Source organism: Protobothrops mucrosquamatus, unplaced genomic scaffold, assembly GCF_001527695.2.
Source record: "Protobothrops mucrosquamatus isolate PMUCROS unplaced genomic scaffold, P.Mucros_1.0 scaffold3224, whole genome shotgun sequence".
NCBI classification, from domain to species: Eukaryota; Metazoa; Chordata; class Lepidosauria; order Squamata; family Viperidae; genus Protobothrops; species Protobothrops mucrosquamatus.
The window spans coordinates 58,397-75,271 of NW_015389221.1; the positions used below are offsets into that span (position 1 = coordinate 58,397).

The 16,875-nt window shown below is 46.9% G+C and overlaps 2 protein-coding genes across 2 annotated transcripts in view; both read right to left on the minus strand.

The window, feature by feature from the left end:
• RINL (Ras and Rab interactor like) overlaps positions 1 to 11,510 on the minus strand; it is a 19,032-nt gene extending 7,522 nt beyond the window's left edge. The window contains exons 1-7 of the mRNA XM_029286270.1: positions 11,461 to 11,510; positions 10,131 to 10,272; positions 8,337 to 8,445; positions 4,346 to 4,421; positions 3,277 to 3,365; positions 2,718 to 3,047; positions 843 to 1,487 (exon numbers count right to left, since the gene is read on the minus strand). Of these exons, the coding sequence (XP_029142103.1) occupies positions 843 to 1,487; positions 2,718 to 3,047; positions 3,277 to 3,365; positions 4,346 to 4,421; positions 8,337 to 8,445; positions 10,131 to 10,272; positions 11,461 to 11,510 (1,441 nt within the window). The remainder of the gene's footprint in view (positions 1 to 842; positions 1,488 to 2,717; positions 3,048 to 3,276; positions 3,366 to 4,345; positions 4,422 to 8,336; positions 8,446 to 10,130; positions 10,273 to 11,460) is intronic.
• A 4,271-nt stretch (positions 11,511 to 15,781) lies between these two features.
• Positions 15,782 to 16,875, minus strand: part of SIRT2 (sirtuin 2) — a 12,197-nt gene continuing 11,103 nt past the window's right edge. The window contains exons 14-16 of the mRNA XM_015826669.1: positions 16,666 to 16,733; positions 16,175 to 16,241; positions 15,782 to 15,991 (exon numbers count right to left, since the gene is read on the minus strand). Of these exons, the coding sequence (XP_015682155.1) occupies positions 15,830 to 15,991; positions 16,175 to 16,241; positions 16,666 to 16,733 (297 nt within the window). The 3' untranslated portion in view covers positions 15,782 to 15,829. The remainder of the gene's footprint in view (positions 15,992 to 16,174; positions 16,242 to 16,665; positions 16,734 to 16,875) is intronic.

Genomic DNA, 16,875 nt, shown 5'->3' on the forward strand with positions numbered 1-16,875 from the left:
GATGATGTTACCTAGTTTGGTAATGAAAGGTCTGCAAGAAAAGCACCCAGCTCAGAGAGGACCTTTCTTGCCACCGGTGTTGAGGGAATTCCTGCAGTTGTTAAGTGAGTTACGCAGTTGTTAAGTGGACTTGGGTCTGTCTGGTTTAACGAAGAGAAGGACGAGGGGGGACACGATAGCAGTCTTCCAATCTCTCAGGGGCTGCCCCAAAGAAGAGGGAGTCAAGCTATTCTCCAAAGCACCTGAAGGCAGGACAAGAAGCAACGGGTGGAAACTGATCAAGGAGAGAAGCAACCTAGAACTAAGGAGAAACTTCCTGACAGTGAGAACAATTAACCAGTGGAACAACCTGCCTCCAGAAGCGGTGAATGCTCCAACACTGGAAGTTTTTAAGAAGAGACTGGACAGCCATTTGTCTGAAATGGGATAGGGTTTCCTGCCTGAGCAGGGGGTTGGACTAGATGACCTCCAAGGTCCCTTCCAACTTTATATTATTATTATTATTATTATTATTATTATTATTATTATTAGTCATGAAACGTAATCGCATGACCTTGCGACACGGCAACCATCATTGCCAAGCATCTGGATTCTGATCATGTGACCCCAGAGAGGCTGCAACGTTGTTAAGTGTGAAAAATGGTCCTTTTTTTCTGTGCCGCTGTAACTTCAAACAGTCGCTAAATGAACCGTCAAGGCCCGCCTGTACACAGGGCAGATCCTGCCAGCTGTTATTCAGCACCTCTGTTGCGCAGCCATCACCGCTATCCCAAATGGATCATTTTCAGACACACACACACACACCCCCCACAAAAATCTCCCAGCAGGCCCCGTTCCCCTACCGAGATCCAGTTCCTCGGCGTCGGCGTATTCCCAGTAGGCGGTGCGCAGATCCGAGCTTTCGCACAGGTAGCACTTCAGGTTGCTGATCATCTGCCGCGTCTCCTGGAGCATGTCGGTGCTGGTGGGGTGGCGGGCCCCGGCTCCCTGCTGCATGTGCTCCACGAAGTTCTGCACCAGGCCTCCCACGTCCGAGGTGGGCTCCTGGACCAGCTCTTGCACCCGCTTGGCCACCCGGCGCTCGAGCGAGAGGAAGCCGGTGAGGGCGCTGCTCATGGCCGAGAGACGGTAGAGCACCTTGTGGGTGAAGGTGGCCGAGGAGGGGCGCCGTCTCTTCTGCGGAGACGGGGTGGCGGGAGGGAGCCCCTCGCCCTCGTCCTCCACGCTGCTGATGGACAGCGAATCCAGTTCCGGGATGAGAGGCAGCAACATGGAGTCGTTCAGCAACAAGGAATCGGACCGGGCTTTTTTCAAGCTGGGGAAAGCGTCGGCCGAGATGCCTTCCACCCAGGAGACGCGGTGGCGAGAGCGGCCCTGGTTTTGGGGCAGAGTAGGGGACCAGGGAGGTGCCTCGGTTTCTGAACTGTTCCAGGAGGGTCTGCGAGGAAGGAAATCCCCTTGCCCGGAGGCTGAGCAGGACGGAGGGTCTGCGGGGAAGAGAGGGGCGAGGAAGGAGTCTATGGGCATGTTAGCCAGTCTGTGTTATTCTATCTACCACCCAGGAGGCCAACTGGTCATATTACACAGTGGTAGCTACTGAGAGAAGAGAAGCTTTGTAGCTCAGGGTTGGGCTGGGGGGCTCCTGGGGGCTCTCTGAGCTTGGGGGTTTCCTTGCAGATGTTTCATGACCCAACTAGGGAACATCATCAGTCCTAGAGTAGAGAGTGGGGTTTGTAGAGTACAGGAGGACGACGACAATTGTGGGGTCCTTGGTGCTCTCTGAGCTGGGTGGTTTTCTTGCAGACATTTCATAACCCAACTAGGTAGCGTCATCAATGCTAGAAGGGTTTGTGGAGAGGAGGAGGAGGAGGAGGAGGAGGAGGAGGAGGAGACAATGGCATCCTTAGTGCTCCCTGAGCTGGGTGGTTTTCTTGCAGACGTTTCATAACCCAACTAGGTAGCGTCATCAATGCTAGAAGGGAGGAGGAGGAGGAGGAGGAGGAGGAGGAGGAGGAGAAGGAGGAGGAGGAGGAGGAGGAAGAAGAAGAAGAAGAAGAAGAGGAGGAGGAGACGGCATCCTTAGTGCTCCCTGAGCTGGGTGGTTTTCTTGCAGACATTTAATAACCCAACTAGGTAGCGTCATCAATGCTAGAAGGGAGTAGTAGTAGTAGTAGTAATAGTAGTAGGAGACGGCATCCTTAGTGCTCCCTGAGCTGGGTGGTTTTCCTGCAAACGTTTCATAACCCAACTAGGTAGCGTCATCAATGCTAGAAGGGAGTAGGGTTTGTGGAGTGGAGGAGGAGGAGGAGGAGGAGGAGACAATGGCTTCCTTAGTGCTCCCTGAGCTTGGTGGTTATCTTGCAAACATTTCATTACCAAACTAGGTAATGTCATCAGTGCTACAGCTGGCACTGATGAGGTTCCCTAGTTTGGTAATGAAACGTCTGCAAGACAACCACCAAGCTCAGAGAGCACCAGAGACCTCACAGTTCGATCCCGAGCTACAAAGATTCTCTTCTCTTGGTAAACAGTGTTCTCAAAGAGCATTATTATTATTATTATTATTATTATTATTATTATTATTATTATTATTATTATTATTATTATTATTATTATTATTATTATTATTATTATTATTATTATTATTATTATTATTATTATTATTATCATCATCATCATCTTTATACCAACGACCCGGACAGCTGCCCCAATCTTACCTTTCCCCCCCTTCTCCTCCTCTTCCCGAGACTTGAGACGCTCCAGACCAACTGGGGCTTCTGGCCTTGCGGAGCCATTGGCGAGGCGCAGGGATCCCCCCCTGCCCCTCGAGTGGTACAGGCCGGGGGCCAGGTCGAGCCACTCGATGTCGCTGTGCACGGAAAGGAAGAGCGGGTTCACGATGCAGAGGGCGGCGTCCTCGGAGGTCACGCGGATGGAGCAAGAGGGCTGCTCGGACTTCAGCAGGTCCGCCTTGGGTTCCGGGCCGCTGGCTTCGGCTTCGTCTGGGGCCAGGCCGTTGGCGGGATGAAGAGGCATCGCCCAGAATGCTGTTGGATGAAAAACAAACCAAAAGAAACAACAGGAAATGGAGAACAGGGGCTCTTAGGGCAGTGTTTTTCAACCTTGGAAACTTTAAGATGGGTGGACTTCAACTCCCAGAATTCCCCACTGTCTTAGGGGGCTTCTGGGGGAGGGTGGGGTTCTCCTTAAGCAACCTAAACCGGCAAACTCTCCCCAAATACCAGAGGGGAATGGGGGGGGTGTATTCTCACTCACTTGCACCCAAGGTGGCAACTGCATCTAAATCGGCTCTGCCGGGAAGCTGAAGGACGTGGGGGACCCTGAGCAAACAGGGCAGGATATCCCTGGAAGAGAAGCAGAGTTACAAAAATGACACCCGCTCTTGGCTCAAGGCAGGTCTTCTGTGCTGCCTTTTCCTGTCTAATGTAAGGACCCACCCCACGTTACATCTTAAGAAGACAGAACTCTTGGAATCTCTCTTCCAACAGGCATCTTTATTAAGAGAAGATGGTTGCAGGCGTTCTAGACAGGATCTGAGGGTCCAGCCCCTACCATTCAATGTTTTAAGTGTTCCCAAGCAGCCCCCCCACCCCACCCCACCGTCCTTCCAGCGACAATCCCAGGCGTTCCATTTCCACCCCCTTTTTCCTCACTGCCGGCAGAAGGGAGACTTCAGAGAGAGAGAGAGTAGATGAAAGGCGATGGCCATGTTGTTATGGTCAGTCCTCTTGATAAGAATCACATCCAGTCCTTTGTAGTTTAAATGAAGGAAGTGAGAGTCATAAACCCCCTTGCTCCCTCCTCCCCTTTCGTAATATGACAGAATCCACAAAGAGTAAGAAATGGATCTTTTTCCAGAGTAGGTAGCTAGAATTGAAATATAATTGGATTCTGACAATCCGTTAAATTTCTACGCTGCCCATCTCCAATACAAGGGGACTCTGGGTGGCTTATAAATGATAGAAGCAAGTAAAAAATAGTTGAGGGATTAAAAGGTTAAAACGAGCCCTTAAAGATTAAAACTTTGCATCAGGGCGGTTGTTTTAAAGTGGGGGGCTCCTAGCCTATTTGAGAGGTGTGGTCTTGAGATTTCTTTCCTACCCCTACATGTTTCCTCAAAGCCTGCCCAAACCTCCTCTTTTGACTCAAGAGCTGGGAAGGTCTTCTAGGGAAACGAAACATTTGGGAAAGGGCAGCTGCTAGGAGCCTGCCCTTGGATCTCAGAAATATCTGGCGCTTACCAAATTAATTAAGGTCACATTCAGCACCCGTAGGTTCCCCCAGCCCACTTCAACACCACCACCTCCCTCTCCCTGGTGCTCACCTGCTCACAAAATGAAAGCCAATCAGTTCCAAAAGGTTTCTGAAGTACAGCTGAGAACCTTTGAGGTGAATGGCTGCTGGTGAAAGAAAGAAAGAAAGAAAGAAAGAAAGAAAGAAGGAAGGAAGGAAGGAAGGAAGGAAGGAAGGAAGGAAGGAAGGAAGGAAGGAAGGAAGGAAGGAAGGAAGGAAGGAAGGAAGGAAAGAAAGAAAGAAGGAAGGAAGGAAGGAAGGAAGGAAGGAAGGAAAGAAAGAAAGAATCATTTGTTTAGTGACCGTTTGAAGTTACAAGGGCGTTGAAAAAAGTGACTTCATGATCATTTCCCCCACTTACGACCGTTGCAGCATCCCCGTGGTCACGTAATCAAAATCCAGCCGCTTGGCAACTGACTCATATTTAGGACGGTCACAGTGTCCCCGGGGTCACGTGATCCCCTTTTGTGACCTTCTGACACGCAAAGTCAAAGGGGGAAGAAGCCAGATTCACTTCACAACCGTATTACTTAACAACTGCAGTGATTCACTTAAGAATTGTGGCAAGGAAGGTCACACAACGGGTGGAAATCCACTTAGCAGCTGTCTTGCTCAGCAACAGAAACTTTGGACTATCTGTAGGCGATCGCCATGGGGGGGTGGGGGACACAAAGGAAGGGTTCATCTTTGGCTGGCGGTTACTAATGAGGGCACATGCTTTATGGTCAGAATAACCTCTTCCCATTTTTTTTTTCTTCACAATTTCCAACTGGAGGTAAAGAGGAAAAAAGAGAAAAGAGCCTGGAAAATGACTTGCAGGATGCCTCAACAGCCTGACTCAACGGCTCCCTTGGTTGATTGGGACATATCCGTAGGTCACAACTGAGCTTCTGGAGGGCATAAGGAAGTCTGAAATTCAACTCCTGAGGCTTCTGGTCTGGAAAAAAAAAAGATCTCAGCGCCCGGATCATCTCAGGAAGAGGTAATCAACCAGCAGGGGAAAAAGAAAATATTGAACCAAGTGGGAGGGATGGATGGATTGGGTCAGGGGGAGATCCCAGCTTAGAACTAAGGAGAAATTTCCTGACAGGGAGAACGATCAGTCGATGCAACAGCTTGCCTTCAGAAGTTGTGGGTGCTGCATCACTGGAGGCTTTCAAGAAAAGACTGCACAAGCAGGATGAAATAAGAGACTCCTGCCTTGAGCGGGGGGGGGGGGGGTTGGACTAGAAGACCTCCAGAGGTCCCTTCCAGCCTTAGGATTCTGATTCTATGTTTTTGTGTATATTCTCCATATACTTCCTTCCTTCAGGGCAGGGATAAGATCCTGAAAACTCTGTTTTTCATATGCCAAGAGCCTCTTCTTTTGAAAGTATCAAGGTTTCCTTCTATATTGAGGCAAGACACACAAAAGCTATAGTGTAAGCTTTCCAATAAATATTAACATAGTTTAAAATCTACAACGTCTCGAGGATCTTTTGATAGTGGATGGCACAAACAGCTGAATACTGTATGTAAAATAAAATAGCTTTGAGAACATAAATCGACACGATCAGATCTTTAGCCTATTATCTAACCCAGTAGCCTGCTCTTACAGTGGTCAGCCAACCAGCAGATGGCCTTCAGGGACAGTCCCAAGGCCATCAAGACCAAGACCTGTTATTCCCTGGGAATTCTACAAATTACTCCCTTTTTAAAAGCCAGATAAACTGGTCCCCAGCGCCTCATCTCAGAATCACACATTCCAAAGCTTAATTGTGCATTGTGTAAAAAACATTCCCCCCCCCCTTTTCTCTGTCCTGATTCTTCCAGGATTCAATTTCCCAGCATGATTTATAGTTCTAGTACTGCTAGTCCTCAACCTACGATCCCAAGAGAGCCCAAAATTGATGTTGCTCAGCGAGACATTTGTTAAAGTCTCTAAAGTAGACCCCTCCTCCCCCTGCCGTGGACCCCCTGCTTTTCTTCCTCTTGATGAGAAAGGGGCTTCTCTCCCTTGTTCATTTCCTTAAGTTTACGTGGGAAGCAGCTGTCCCACTTCAGAGAGAGAGAGAAAAGAGAAAGAATCCAGCTCTATATATCCAGTACATTGCTTTCCCTAGAAGCAAGCTAGGATAACAAACGCCGGTTTAGCCCAAGGAAGTAATTCCTCACCTGTGGTTCAGCCCAGAGACGGGGAACGCCAAATTCAGGGGGACGCAGATGATAAAACAACCCGAGTCGGGGACCGGAGGGAAAAAGTTAGCCCAAACGGCCAGTCTCTCGGTCAAGAATCTAAGGTGGTTGCCAGTTCACAAGGCAAGTGTGCGCCCTGTGAGAACTGGCCCTTGCCAGCTTCTCCAAACTACTTCCCTTTTTTTTTTAAGTAGAAGGAAATGATGTTTTGAAATTCCCCAGACGAGACAAGATGAGTGTTGAGGTCCGGCAACTGGGGCAAGGAAGTAGTTCAAGCATGGACATTTCCTATTTCCCACCCTTCTGATTCTCGTCGTGAGATCGAGCAGGGAAGTGAAATTCGGGGGGGGGGGGGTGTGTGTGCCAGAGAAGGGAAAGGAAGGTCTCCTGGCTTCTCCTCTGCGTGTCTTAGCTCTAGAACCCCGAAAGCTGAAGACAGATTCAGAGCGTTCATTCGTGCAGCCTCCTCGTGGGAAAGAAACCCCCAAGTCTTTCCGTCATGAAGGGTTAGGACTGTGGGGTCCCTGGTGCTTTCTGAGCTTGGTAAGTTTTCTTGCAGATGTTTCCTCACCAAACCAGGTAACATCATCAGTGTGGGGGCATTGCCTAGTTTGGTAAGGAAAGGTCTGCAAGAAAAGCGCCAAGCTCAGAAAGCACCAAAGAACCCACAGTTCTCCTCCTCCTCCTCTTTCTCCCCCACTTATTTATTTATTTTATTTTATTTATTATTTAAATTTATATACCGCCCTATCTCCCTTACGGGACTCAGGGCGGTGAACAGGCAATAATAAAAATCACAATAAATATTGAATAAAAAGCCTGCTCTAAAATACCCCATATAAAACCCCTAGCAAAGCCCAATCAAAACTACGCCAGGCCGGCCGCGTGGAATAGATGGGCTTCACAACCCCCCTCCCTTCTAGCACTGAAGATGTTCCCCAGTTGGGTAATGAAAGGTCTGCAAAAACCTACCAAGCTCAGAAAGCACCAAGGACCCCACAATCTCCTCCTCCTCCTCCCCATAAATATACTCTCTTCTAGCACTGATGAGGATACCTAGTTGGGTCATGAAACGTCTGCAACAAAACCACCAAGCTCAGAGAACACCCAGGACTCCACAGTCCTTCCTCCTCCTCCTCCCCCCCTCCTCCTCACAACCCCCCTCCTTTCTAGCACTGAAGATGTTCCCAGGTTGGATAATGAAGTATCTGCAAAAACTACCAAGCTCAGAAAGCACCAAGGACCCCACAGTTGTCTCCTCCTCACAACCCCCCTCCTTTCTAGCACTGAAGATGTTCCTTAGTTGGGTCATGAAACGTCTGCAAGGAAACCACCGAACTCAGAGAACACCAAGGATCCCACAATCTCCTTCTCCTTCTCTTCCTCCTCCCCATAAACCCACTCTCGTATAGCACTGATAATTCTAGCTAGTTAGGTAGTGAAACATCTGCAAGAAAAGAATCAAGCTCAGAGAGCGCACGAAAGACCCACAGTCCTCCTCCTCCTCCTCCCCTTCACAACTCCCCCACTTTCTAGCATTGAAGATGTTACCTAGTTGGGTCACGAAACGTCTACAAGGAAACCACGGAGCTCAGAAAGCACCAAGGACCCCTCAGCTCAACCCTGAGCTGCGAAGATTCTCTTGTATTATTATTATTATTATTATTACTTTAATTTATACCCCGCCCTTCTCCCGAGGGACTCAGGGCGGCTTACGTTAAGACGGTCTGAATATATTTTTCGCACTGGTTTGAAAATGCAGCTTAATGCTGTATCATTCCACAAGAGTGCCACGTGTCCCTGTTCACCTCCCAGGGATAGAAGGCTCAAGTACCAAACTGACTCACCTGGAGTGTCTTCAAGAGGGAAAAGGCCAACAACCTTATTGTCACTTTCAGGTAACCGGAGGTAAAGTGTCTTGACGGCGTCATTCCCGTTGGTAGCAACGATGAAGGACTGGAAGAGGTGAAAAGGGAGACAGCAGGGTTGCTGGAAAATCACATCACAAAGCGAAACTATCACCGTTCTCCTAAACACCCATTTCTCTCACCCTTCCAGTAGGATTTATATTCGTTAAACGTTTAGGCAACCCATCTCCCTGTGACGGCCACTCTGGAAGGCTTAAAATATAATAAAAAGGTACAAACGACGATACCAAGTGATTAAAATTAAGAGGATTAAACAGAAAGCTAAAAACCAAAAGAATGGGGGATGTGGGAGTGCTATCTTCTCTCTACTCCCTCTATTCAAGATGGACAGTGATGAATCTTTATATGTTACTTATATGTAAGGGTGCAGGTCTATACACATGTTGCACATGGTATGTTTAAATGTGTGTTATGTATGTGTACACTTTGAGAGCAAGCAACTAAATTTCATTTTTAATGTGTGCCTTTGTGCCCACAGTAAAAAATGACAATAAAATCTGTCTGTCTGTCTGTCTGTCTGTCTGTCTGTCTGTCTGTCTGTCTGTCTGTCTGTCTATCTATCTATCTATCTATCTGACAATAAAGGTTATCTGTATCTGTCTGTCTGTCTGTCTGTCTGTCTGTCTGTCTGTCTGTCTCTCTATCTGACAATAAAGGTTATCTGTATCTGTCTGTCTGTCTGTCTGTCTGTCTGTCTGTCTCTCTATCTGACAATAAAGGTTATCTGTCTGTCTGTCTGTCTGTCTGTCTGTCTGTCTGTCTGTCTGTCTATCTATCTATCTATAAAGGCTGTCTGTCTGCCTGCCTGCCTGCCTGCCTACCTACCTACCTACCTATCTATCTGACAATAAAGGTTATCTATCTGTCTGTCTGTCTGTCTGTCTCCTCTGCAAATCCTTCCATTCCTCACCATCCAGTCAGAGCTGAAGAAGCTTCTTGGCTAAGAAGCAAAACATCTTCAAAGAAAAACCAGAAAGTCCAGTTGCCTCTTGAAAAAGCACCTTTGGGACAAAGCAACCTATCATCCCCCCTCAATCATCAACTGCCATTGGTAGCTAGGGGAGGATGGGAAGTGTAATCCAGCAGATACAGGGCGGATTGTAATTGAAGGATTACACCTACAGGAGATGTTAGCGAGATTTAATTTAATTTAATTTAATTTCCTACCCTTTCAAACCTGTGTACTGGAAGCCACAAAACAGGTCTGGCAAGTAAACTCAGGAACAGGCAGGCCTTGACTTACCACCATTGATTTAATGGCCATTCAAAGTTACAGGAGCACTTGAAAAAAGGGACTTATGACTGGTTTTTGCGCTTAACGACCATTGCAGCATCCCCAGCCGCGTGATCAAAATTCGGTCACTTAAGACGGCTGCAGTGTCCTGCCGTCACGTAGTCCCCTTTTCTGCGACCTTCCGGCCAGCAAACGTCAATCAAGGGGAGAGCCAGATTCACTTAACCACCCTGTTACTAATTTAACAACTGCAGTGGTTCACTTAGTGACTGTGGCAAGAAAGGTCACAAAACGGGCGAAACTCAACTTAACAAATGCCTCGCTTAGCCATGGAAATTCTGGGCTCAACGGTGGTCGTAAGTAGAGGACTACCTGTACAGAGGACCCAATTGGCCCAATCCCAACAAATCCGGAGTCCTGAGTTTTCAGGAAAGAAAACCTGAGTTTTTAGCCCTTCTAAAAAAGGGTCAGTTATTCACCCCCAGTCGGTGCGGCGAGAGCAGCTTTTTGACTTGCTCTGGCTGGACGTCCAGAAGCTCCCAAACGCCCCTCGTGGCCGAGAGCCTGTCCAGAAGTGGGGTGCGATGGCTGGGGTTTCCAAACCCCGCCGTCTTCTCTGACCTACAAAAGAGAAAACGCAAAGAAAAGAAGCCGAAGGCAGGCCGGTTGGCTTTTTGCTGCCAAAATAACTCCGGTCTCATATGCTACTTTTAATATAATATACTAGAGGATGGAATAAATAAATTTTGATCATAGGTGGGATTTGCACAAGGTCCCACTCCGAGTCCCAGCATGGGTTGATTTTATTAAATCAGCCCAGCTTCTGCCATTGTTAAAGCAGAGTTGACGGCTCGGCTTGTGGTGTGAACCGGCCAATGGTTAATTTATTCAACCCAAACAGTGTAACAGAATAAAAGAGTCGGAAGGGACCTTGGAGGTCTACTAGTCCAGCCCTCTGCTCAGGCAGGAAACCCTATCCCATTTCAGACAAATGGTTGTCCAATCTCTTCTTGAAAACCTTGGTTTTATTATTTTCATTTCTAAAAAATATTTTTATTTCTTTTCTATTGTGTTTTTATTTCCTGTAAGCTGCCGTGAGCGAGTATGAGGCAATATAAATTTTCCAAATAAAAGAGTCGGAAGGGACCTTGGAGGTCTACTAGTCCAACCCCCTGCTCAGGCAGGAAACCCTATCCCATTTCAGACAAATGGTTGTCCAATCTCTTCTTGAAAACCTTGGTCTTATTATTTTCATTTCTAAAAAATATTTTTATTTCTTTTCTATTGTGTTTTTATTTCCTGTAAGCTGCCGTGAGTGAGTATGAGGCAATATAAATTTTCCAAATAAATAAATAAATTCAACGCAGCAGAGGAAGGCAACCCAATATATGTCATCTGGCTTTTTCCTGGGATAGGCAAGTGTCTTAAAAGAAGCTGTCAGCAGAACTGCCTGGCTGTCCAATGGGTGGTAGCCCCACCTCCTATGGAGAGTCCAGCCAAAATTTATTCCTGAACTGAGATTAGAGCAGCTTTTTAGCCGGAAACTACACCAGGTCGAACGTGGCAGGTTTAGAAGTGACACAAGACTGTCCTTGGATGTCCTACCCCGTTTCTCAACATTGGCATTGTACGGACTTCAACTCCCAGCATTCCCCTTTCTCCTTCCAGGAATTCTAGGAGTTGAAGTCCACACATCTTCAAAGTTGTTGAGGTTGAGAAACACCGGACTACAAGCTCTCCACATAACCTACTGGGCAGACAGGCATGCCTCTTTCTTGACCCAGACGTGCACACAGACCCTCTCCTTACCGAGAGCCTGCTCCCATGTGCTCTTTGCTGGCGTCAACCATGATCTCCATCATTGCTCATTCCCACGAGACTCCGGTTAATCAGCAAGTCCTCTTCTCCCGATCCAACTTTCCAGGCTGTTTTTCTTTTGAGGGCTGGTCTCGGAATGTTCTCCTGGAGAAGCAGAAGACATCAGAGAGATGAATTTGGGCCCCGGGTTTCCACAGGTGGGGAAAAGATAGCAGCGGTGAAAGACATGTCCATGACCCAGGTCGACTAAACAATGACCTGATGAAAGAGTGGCTTATTGGTGAGATGGGGGCGGCTATACGAATGGGACAAGTCAATAAATAATTTGCTCTCATAGGATGCAGTAAAACTTGCTCTCCAAAAGTCCATCTGCCATGACTAAAGAATTCTATGGATCAGTAGAGGAGAGTATTTGTAGTTCAGGGTTGAAATGAGGGGTCCTAGTCGCTCTCTGAGCTTGCAGATGTTTCATGAACCAAGCTAGGTAACATTATCAGTGTTAGAAGAAAAGGGGGGAGGAGGAGGAGGACAGTGGGGTCCTTCATGCTCTCCGAGCTTGGTGGTTTTCTTGCAGATGTTTCCTTACCCAACTAGGCCACATCAGGGGGTCTGTTACTCGTTTGGGTAATGAAATGAAAACAACCAAGTTCAGAGAGCACCAAGGACCCTTAACTCTATTTGAAACCACCAATGTATTTGTCAATACATATTAATCCCATACATTATAACGGATAATAGATGCTTCCTGGCCTCCATCCACAGGGAATTAACCCCATAAGCCCCACCCTCTTGAAAGATCCCACCGTTCGGAGAAGTAATCATACGTACACACCTACATCTAAATGAAAGATGTTCAGGGTCCAGGGAAGGTGCTTCAGGAGGACGTTTTCCCTTCCAAACGGCCTCTTCCTCTTCAATGGCTGCCTTAGTAGCCCAGAGCAGATCCGGCTGCAAGGGAGACCCGCGCCCACGTGCCTCTGTCAGCAGGCAAAATGGCGGAGAGAGTCGATGCTCAGCTCTGAAAAGAAGACAAACATCCTGCCTGCAGAAGCTCAGTGCTCAGCAAAACGCCAAACAAATTCATGCCGTTGTGCCAACAGCCATTTCTGGCCTTCCTCCCACACGTACCGCAAAGTTCTAGGTGCCTTTGAATATCTGCACCCCAAAAATGTGGTTTAAGGCCCCAGGATCTCCTCCAACAAACAAGCCGAGGCCCCCGAAAAGCTTTAGCAGCAGGCAATAAATCCAGCAAAGAGGAATGTTTTGTAGCCCAGGGTTGAAATGAGGGGGGTCCTTGGTGCTCTCTGAGCTTGGTTGCTTTCTTGCAGACGTTTCATCGCCCAAACTAGGTGGTAGCTGGTAAGGAGGGAGGTTTACTAACACTGATGATGTTACCTACTTTGGATAACGAAACCTCTGCAAGAAAACAAGCCAACTCAAAGAACGCAACAATAAATCCAGCACTCATGCCCCCGAAATAGGATTTTACCTAAAGAGATTTGGGTTGGCTTCCACGAGGCTTGTAGGGATAAGTAAATCTTTTCTCCTCAAGCCTGCCTTAACCTTCCTGTTCTGAACTGAAGCCTGTAGTTCTGCTCAAAATGTCCCCCTCAACAGTTAGAAGAAGATCTTACCTTGCGACGGGCAGGCAGAAAGGTGAAATGCCAGCTACGAAATCTCTGTGCCAGCGGCCACTCACGGATCAGCAAAAGGTGAGTGAAGAAAGGCAGGGGCTGACGCACTTTCGGCTGTGGGAGACGAAGGCAGGGATGTGGTCGACACCTCCACCAATTGCCTTCACGTGGGCTCTGGGGCCTCCGCCGTTCACTTCAAAGGCAGGCAGCTAAAGAGAAAATAAAAGTTAGAAAAACATTTGAGTAGATATGCTGGATCAGAAAAGACACCTAATTTAATCCAGGTTCCTCTTGGTTCTTCGATGACCAACCAGCTGCTTCTGCGAAGCTCACAAATGAACGCACCACATACGCTTCTCAGCAATGGCCTCCGGTACTAAGAGGTGATACGATACCATCCTGCTGAGTAGTTTTCAAGAGCCGTCTTCTTGAATTTAAGATTTGTTTTTTCTTTTTCTCAAAGCCTTCCAACAGAGCCACAGGTCTTAGATCAACAGATTCGCGATGCACCAGGAGAAAGAATTCTGGAAGAAAAGCTCACGGCTGTGTGAAGCTGAAAGGCAAGAAGGAAGATTAGTTTGGGCAGAGACTCCCTTAAGGTAAAACTGAGGCCCCCGATGGAACTGTTGAGGAGGCCGAGGCAGGTAGATGAACTTCAGAGAAGTCTTAAGTCAGTCTCAGCAACTCTGTGTGGGTAGGCTACCTGGGGATTTCTGGGAACCGAAATCCACACATCTGAAAGAGGCCGAGGTCGAGAAACGCTGAAGGCCATTAGCACAAAAGCTCAAGGAGTTAGTGATGCTTCCAAAGTGAAAAGTGCTTTAAAAAGCAATTTCCCGTTTTCTTTCTTTTTTTTCCAAATCTTTAGCCTATTCCTAGAGATCTTTAGAAACTTGTACACCTTTTAGTAACAGTTCAATAGATCTAAGGAAAGAGTTGCCCAACAACGGTCTTTGGGTTTTGTTTTTTCTTCCCCCAAAGTGGGAATGCTTTTGCAAATTTCTATTATAACCCATGTTTTTTTCAAAAAAAATAGTATGTAACATGTAAACACTGGCACATAAAACCAAGCTCTTTGTATGTGAATCCCTTACCTATGCTAGCAGCTAGATCAGGCATAGGCAACCTTGGCTCTTCAACTCCCAGAATTCCTGAGCCAGCCTGGCTCAGCTTGGAAACCTCTCCCTTTCCCCTCAGCACGGCTGGCTCAGGAATTCTGGGAGTTGAAATCCACGAGTCATAAAAGAGCCAAGGTTGCCTACCCCTGAGCTAGACCATTCAAGAGTTGCTTTTATCATAAAATACTCCTCTCGTACCTCTATCTGAAGAATATAGAAATTTCTTTAATTGTAGCAATTAAAAAAACCTTGCAATAGATGGCAGGGAGCTATCAGCTAGTGCCCAGAGCTATTTTGCTGTAACCTATGACCCCCAGAAAACTGAGGAGAAAGTTAATAGCTGCCTCTCAGTACAAAAACCAGAGAAGGATTGCATCCATGTGAAACTTTGTAAAAGCAAGTTTCACTTTGTGTCCGCTAGAGGACACTAAACTCCAACCCCTGAATTACTACCTGTTTTGCTGATTTGTGCCACAAGAACAGGTGTTAACTACACTAATGACACCCGGTCTTCTTGAAATAAATACAGGAAGGCAGAAAAAAAAACACCCCAACGTATTATCTTGTGGTATCAAGCTGATTGTATTTAATTGTCACAGATGACAGCTTCATATAAATGATGGAAACAAAAGCATCACAGAGAGTTAAAACTGCTACCCTGCATAAATCAACAGTTTAATGAAACACTTCAAACTATGCTTCTCCAAAAGTGCTTTCCTTGGTTGGAAGGAAGGAAGGAAGGAAGGAAGGAAGGAAGGAAGGAAGGAAGGAAGGAAGGAAGGAAGGAAGGAAGGAAGGAAGGAAGGAAGGAAGGAAGGAAGGAAGGAAGGAAGGAAGGAAGGAAGGAAGGAAGGAAGGAAGGAAGGAAAGAAGGAAGGCCCATAAATAAGGGCTGAACAGAAGTTATAATCAAGTCTCATTTTGTCTGTTTTTTTCTCTAAGGCAATTAGAACAAATTTCTGAAGTTAACTGGAAATTAATCAAACTCACCCTCCCAACACTAATAAAGAGAGGCTCTAAAGCAGAGGTGTCCAATCTTGGCAACTTATGGACTCCAACTCCCAGAATTCCCCAGGCAGCATGCTGCCTTGGGAATTCTGGGAATTGAAGTCCACAAGTCTTAAAGTCGCCAAGTTGGGCACCCCTATTCTAAAGAAATCTCCAAGAAATACTGCTAAATTAAAACTTCAATTCAATCATAATTTCAGCTGTTCATGGCTTCAATCGTGCCGATGAGACCTATTTTGGATTCCACATTGGCCTTGGACTCCATGACCTCCCCCCAAATTCTTTGATGCTAGATGGCCAAGGCCCTTTACTTCGTTTATTTGTTAGAATTAGATCCTGCCTTTTTTTTCCAGCAGCGAAAAGTAACCTACAGAAGAATCTTCCTTCCACTCATTCTCCCAACAGCTTAGGAGCAGTTTGGGGGTGACAAGTAACTCGGCCAAAATCATCTAGGGAATTTCCACAGCTAAAAGCAGACACCCTATCAGCTTGCCTTAAGGAAATCAAGACAAGAAGGCCCCAAGCATCCCCAGTTCGTGTCGAGGTGGGTTTTTTTTTAATTATCAAAAAGTAAGAGTTCTTCAATCTTCTCTAATCTCTTCATTCTTCTTTGTTTGCAGGTGGCTTTTCTTTCTCCAAAGATGGATTCTGTTCTTGCTTCTTGGCTGGTTGCCGATCAGCACCTGCCCCGACACCCACAGTCTGCCCTGATTTGGCCTCAATGACAGCGTGTTCATTTTTCACAAGTTCCTCCAGTTCTTTCTAAGGGGGAGAGGGGGGAGAACAGAGAAAACCACGTGAGGAAGATAACTAAGAACTAAACAGAAACTTAATTTGCTCAGAGTTGGCAAGCCACCCCTTTTCCCCCCGATAAGACCCCAGAGGGAGCCAAAGAGAACCCCATTGATTTTTACATCTGGGCTGTTCTTGAAACAGGAAAGATACCTTCCATCCCAATAGCTCTGCCAAAGCCAGGCAGCCCTCATCGCAGTCTCCGAGCCAGGCCACGTCCCTGAAAAATGAAGAATTGTGAATAACGGAACTCTAATTTATTGGTATTTATTCAGAGCTTTACATAGCATCCCAGGACAGATACATCTTTTCTTCCAGCAATCTTTACAAACACTTTGTGATCAGCTTGATCTCCCTTGCAGGATCATCTCCTTAACACACCTGGGCTATGAAGACCAAGAGTGGCCTCCCTAAAGCCACCAGGTGAGCTCAGCATATGGACCACAAAGTTGCATTAGGTACACCAAGGGAACGGAGGATGTCAGAATCAAGAGAAACACACAGCAACTATTGGCTTAAAGTTTAATTTCTGTCTCTTACCCAAGACTTTTTTTTTTTGCGCCAAAGCACTGAACACTCTGCCTTCCCCATGAGTCAATGGGTGCCTTAAGTTCTCAGCACCTGCCCAGCCACAGTGAACTTGCCTGTATGCCTTCTCCGAATCAAAATCCATCCCGCAGCCTAAGCCCATCAGGGACATGAAAGGATCACTCTGAAATGAGACCAAAAATGTAAGAATGTCCTCTAGGAGGGCTCCAAGATGGTGACAATTTTAAGATGGGGGATTAGCAGAGAACCATCATTATATAAGCTGGCTCAGGAATTCTGGGAGTTGGAAGTCCACAGGTGGTAAA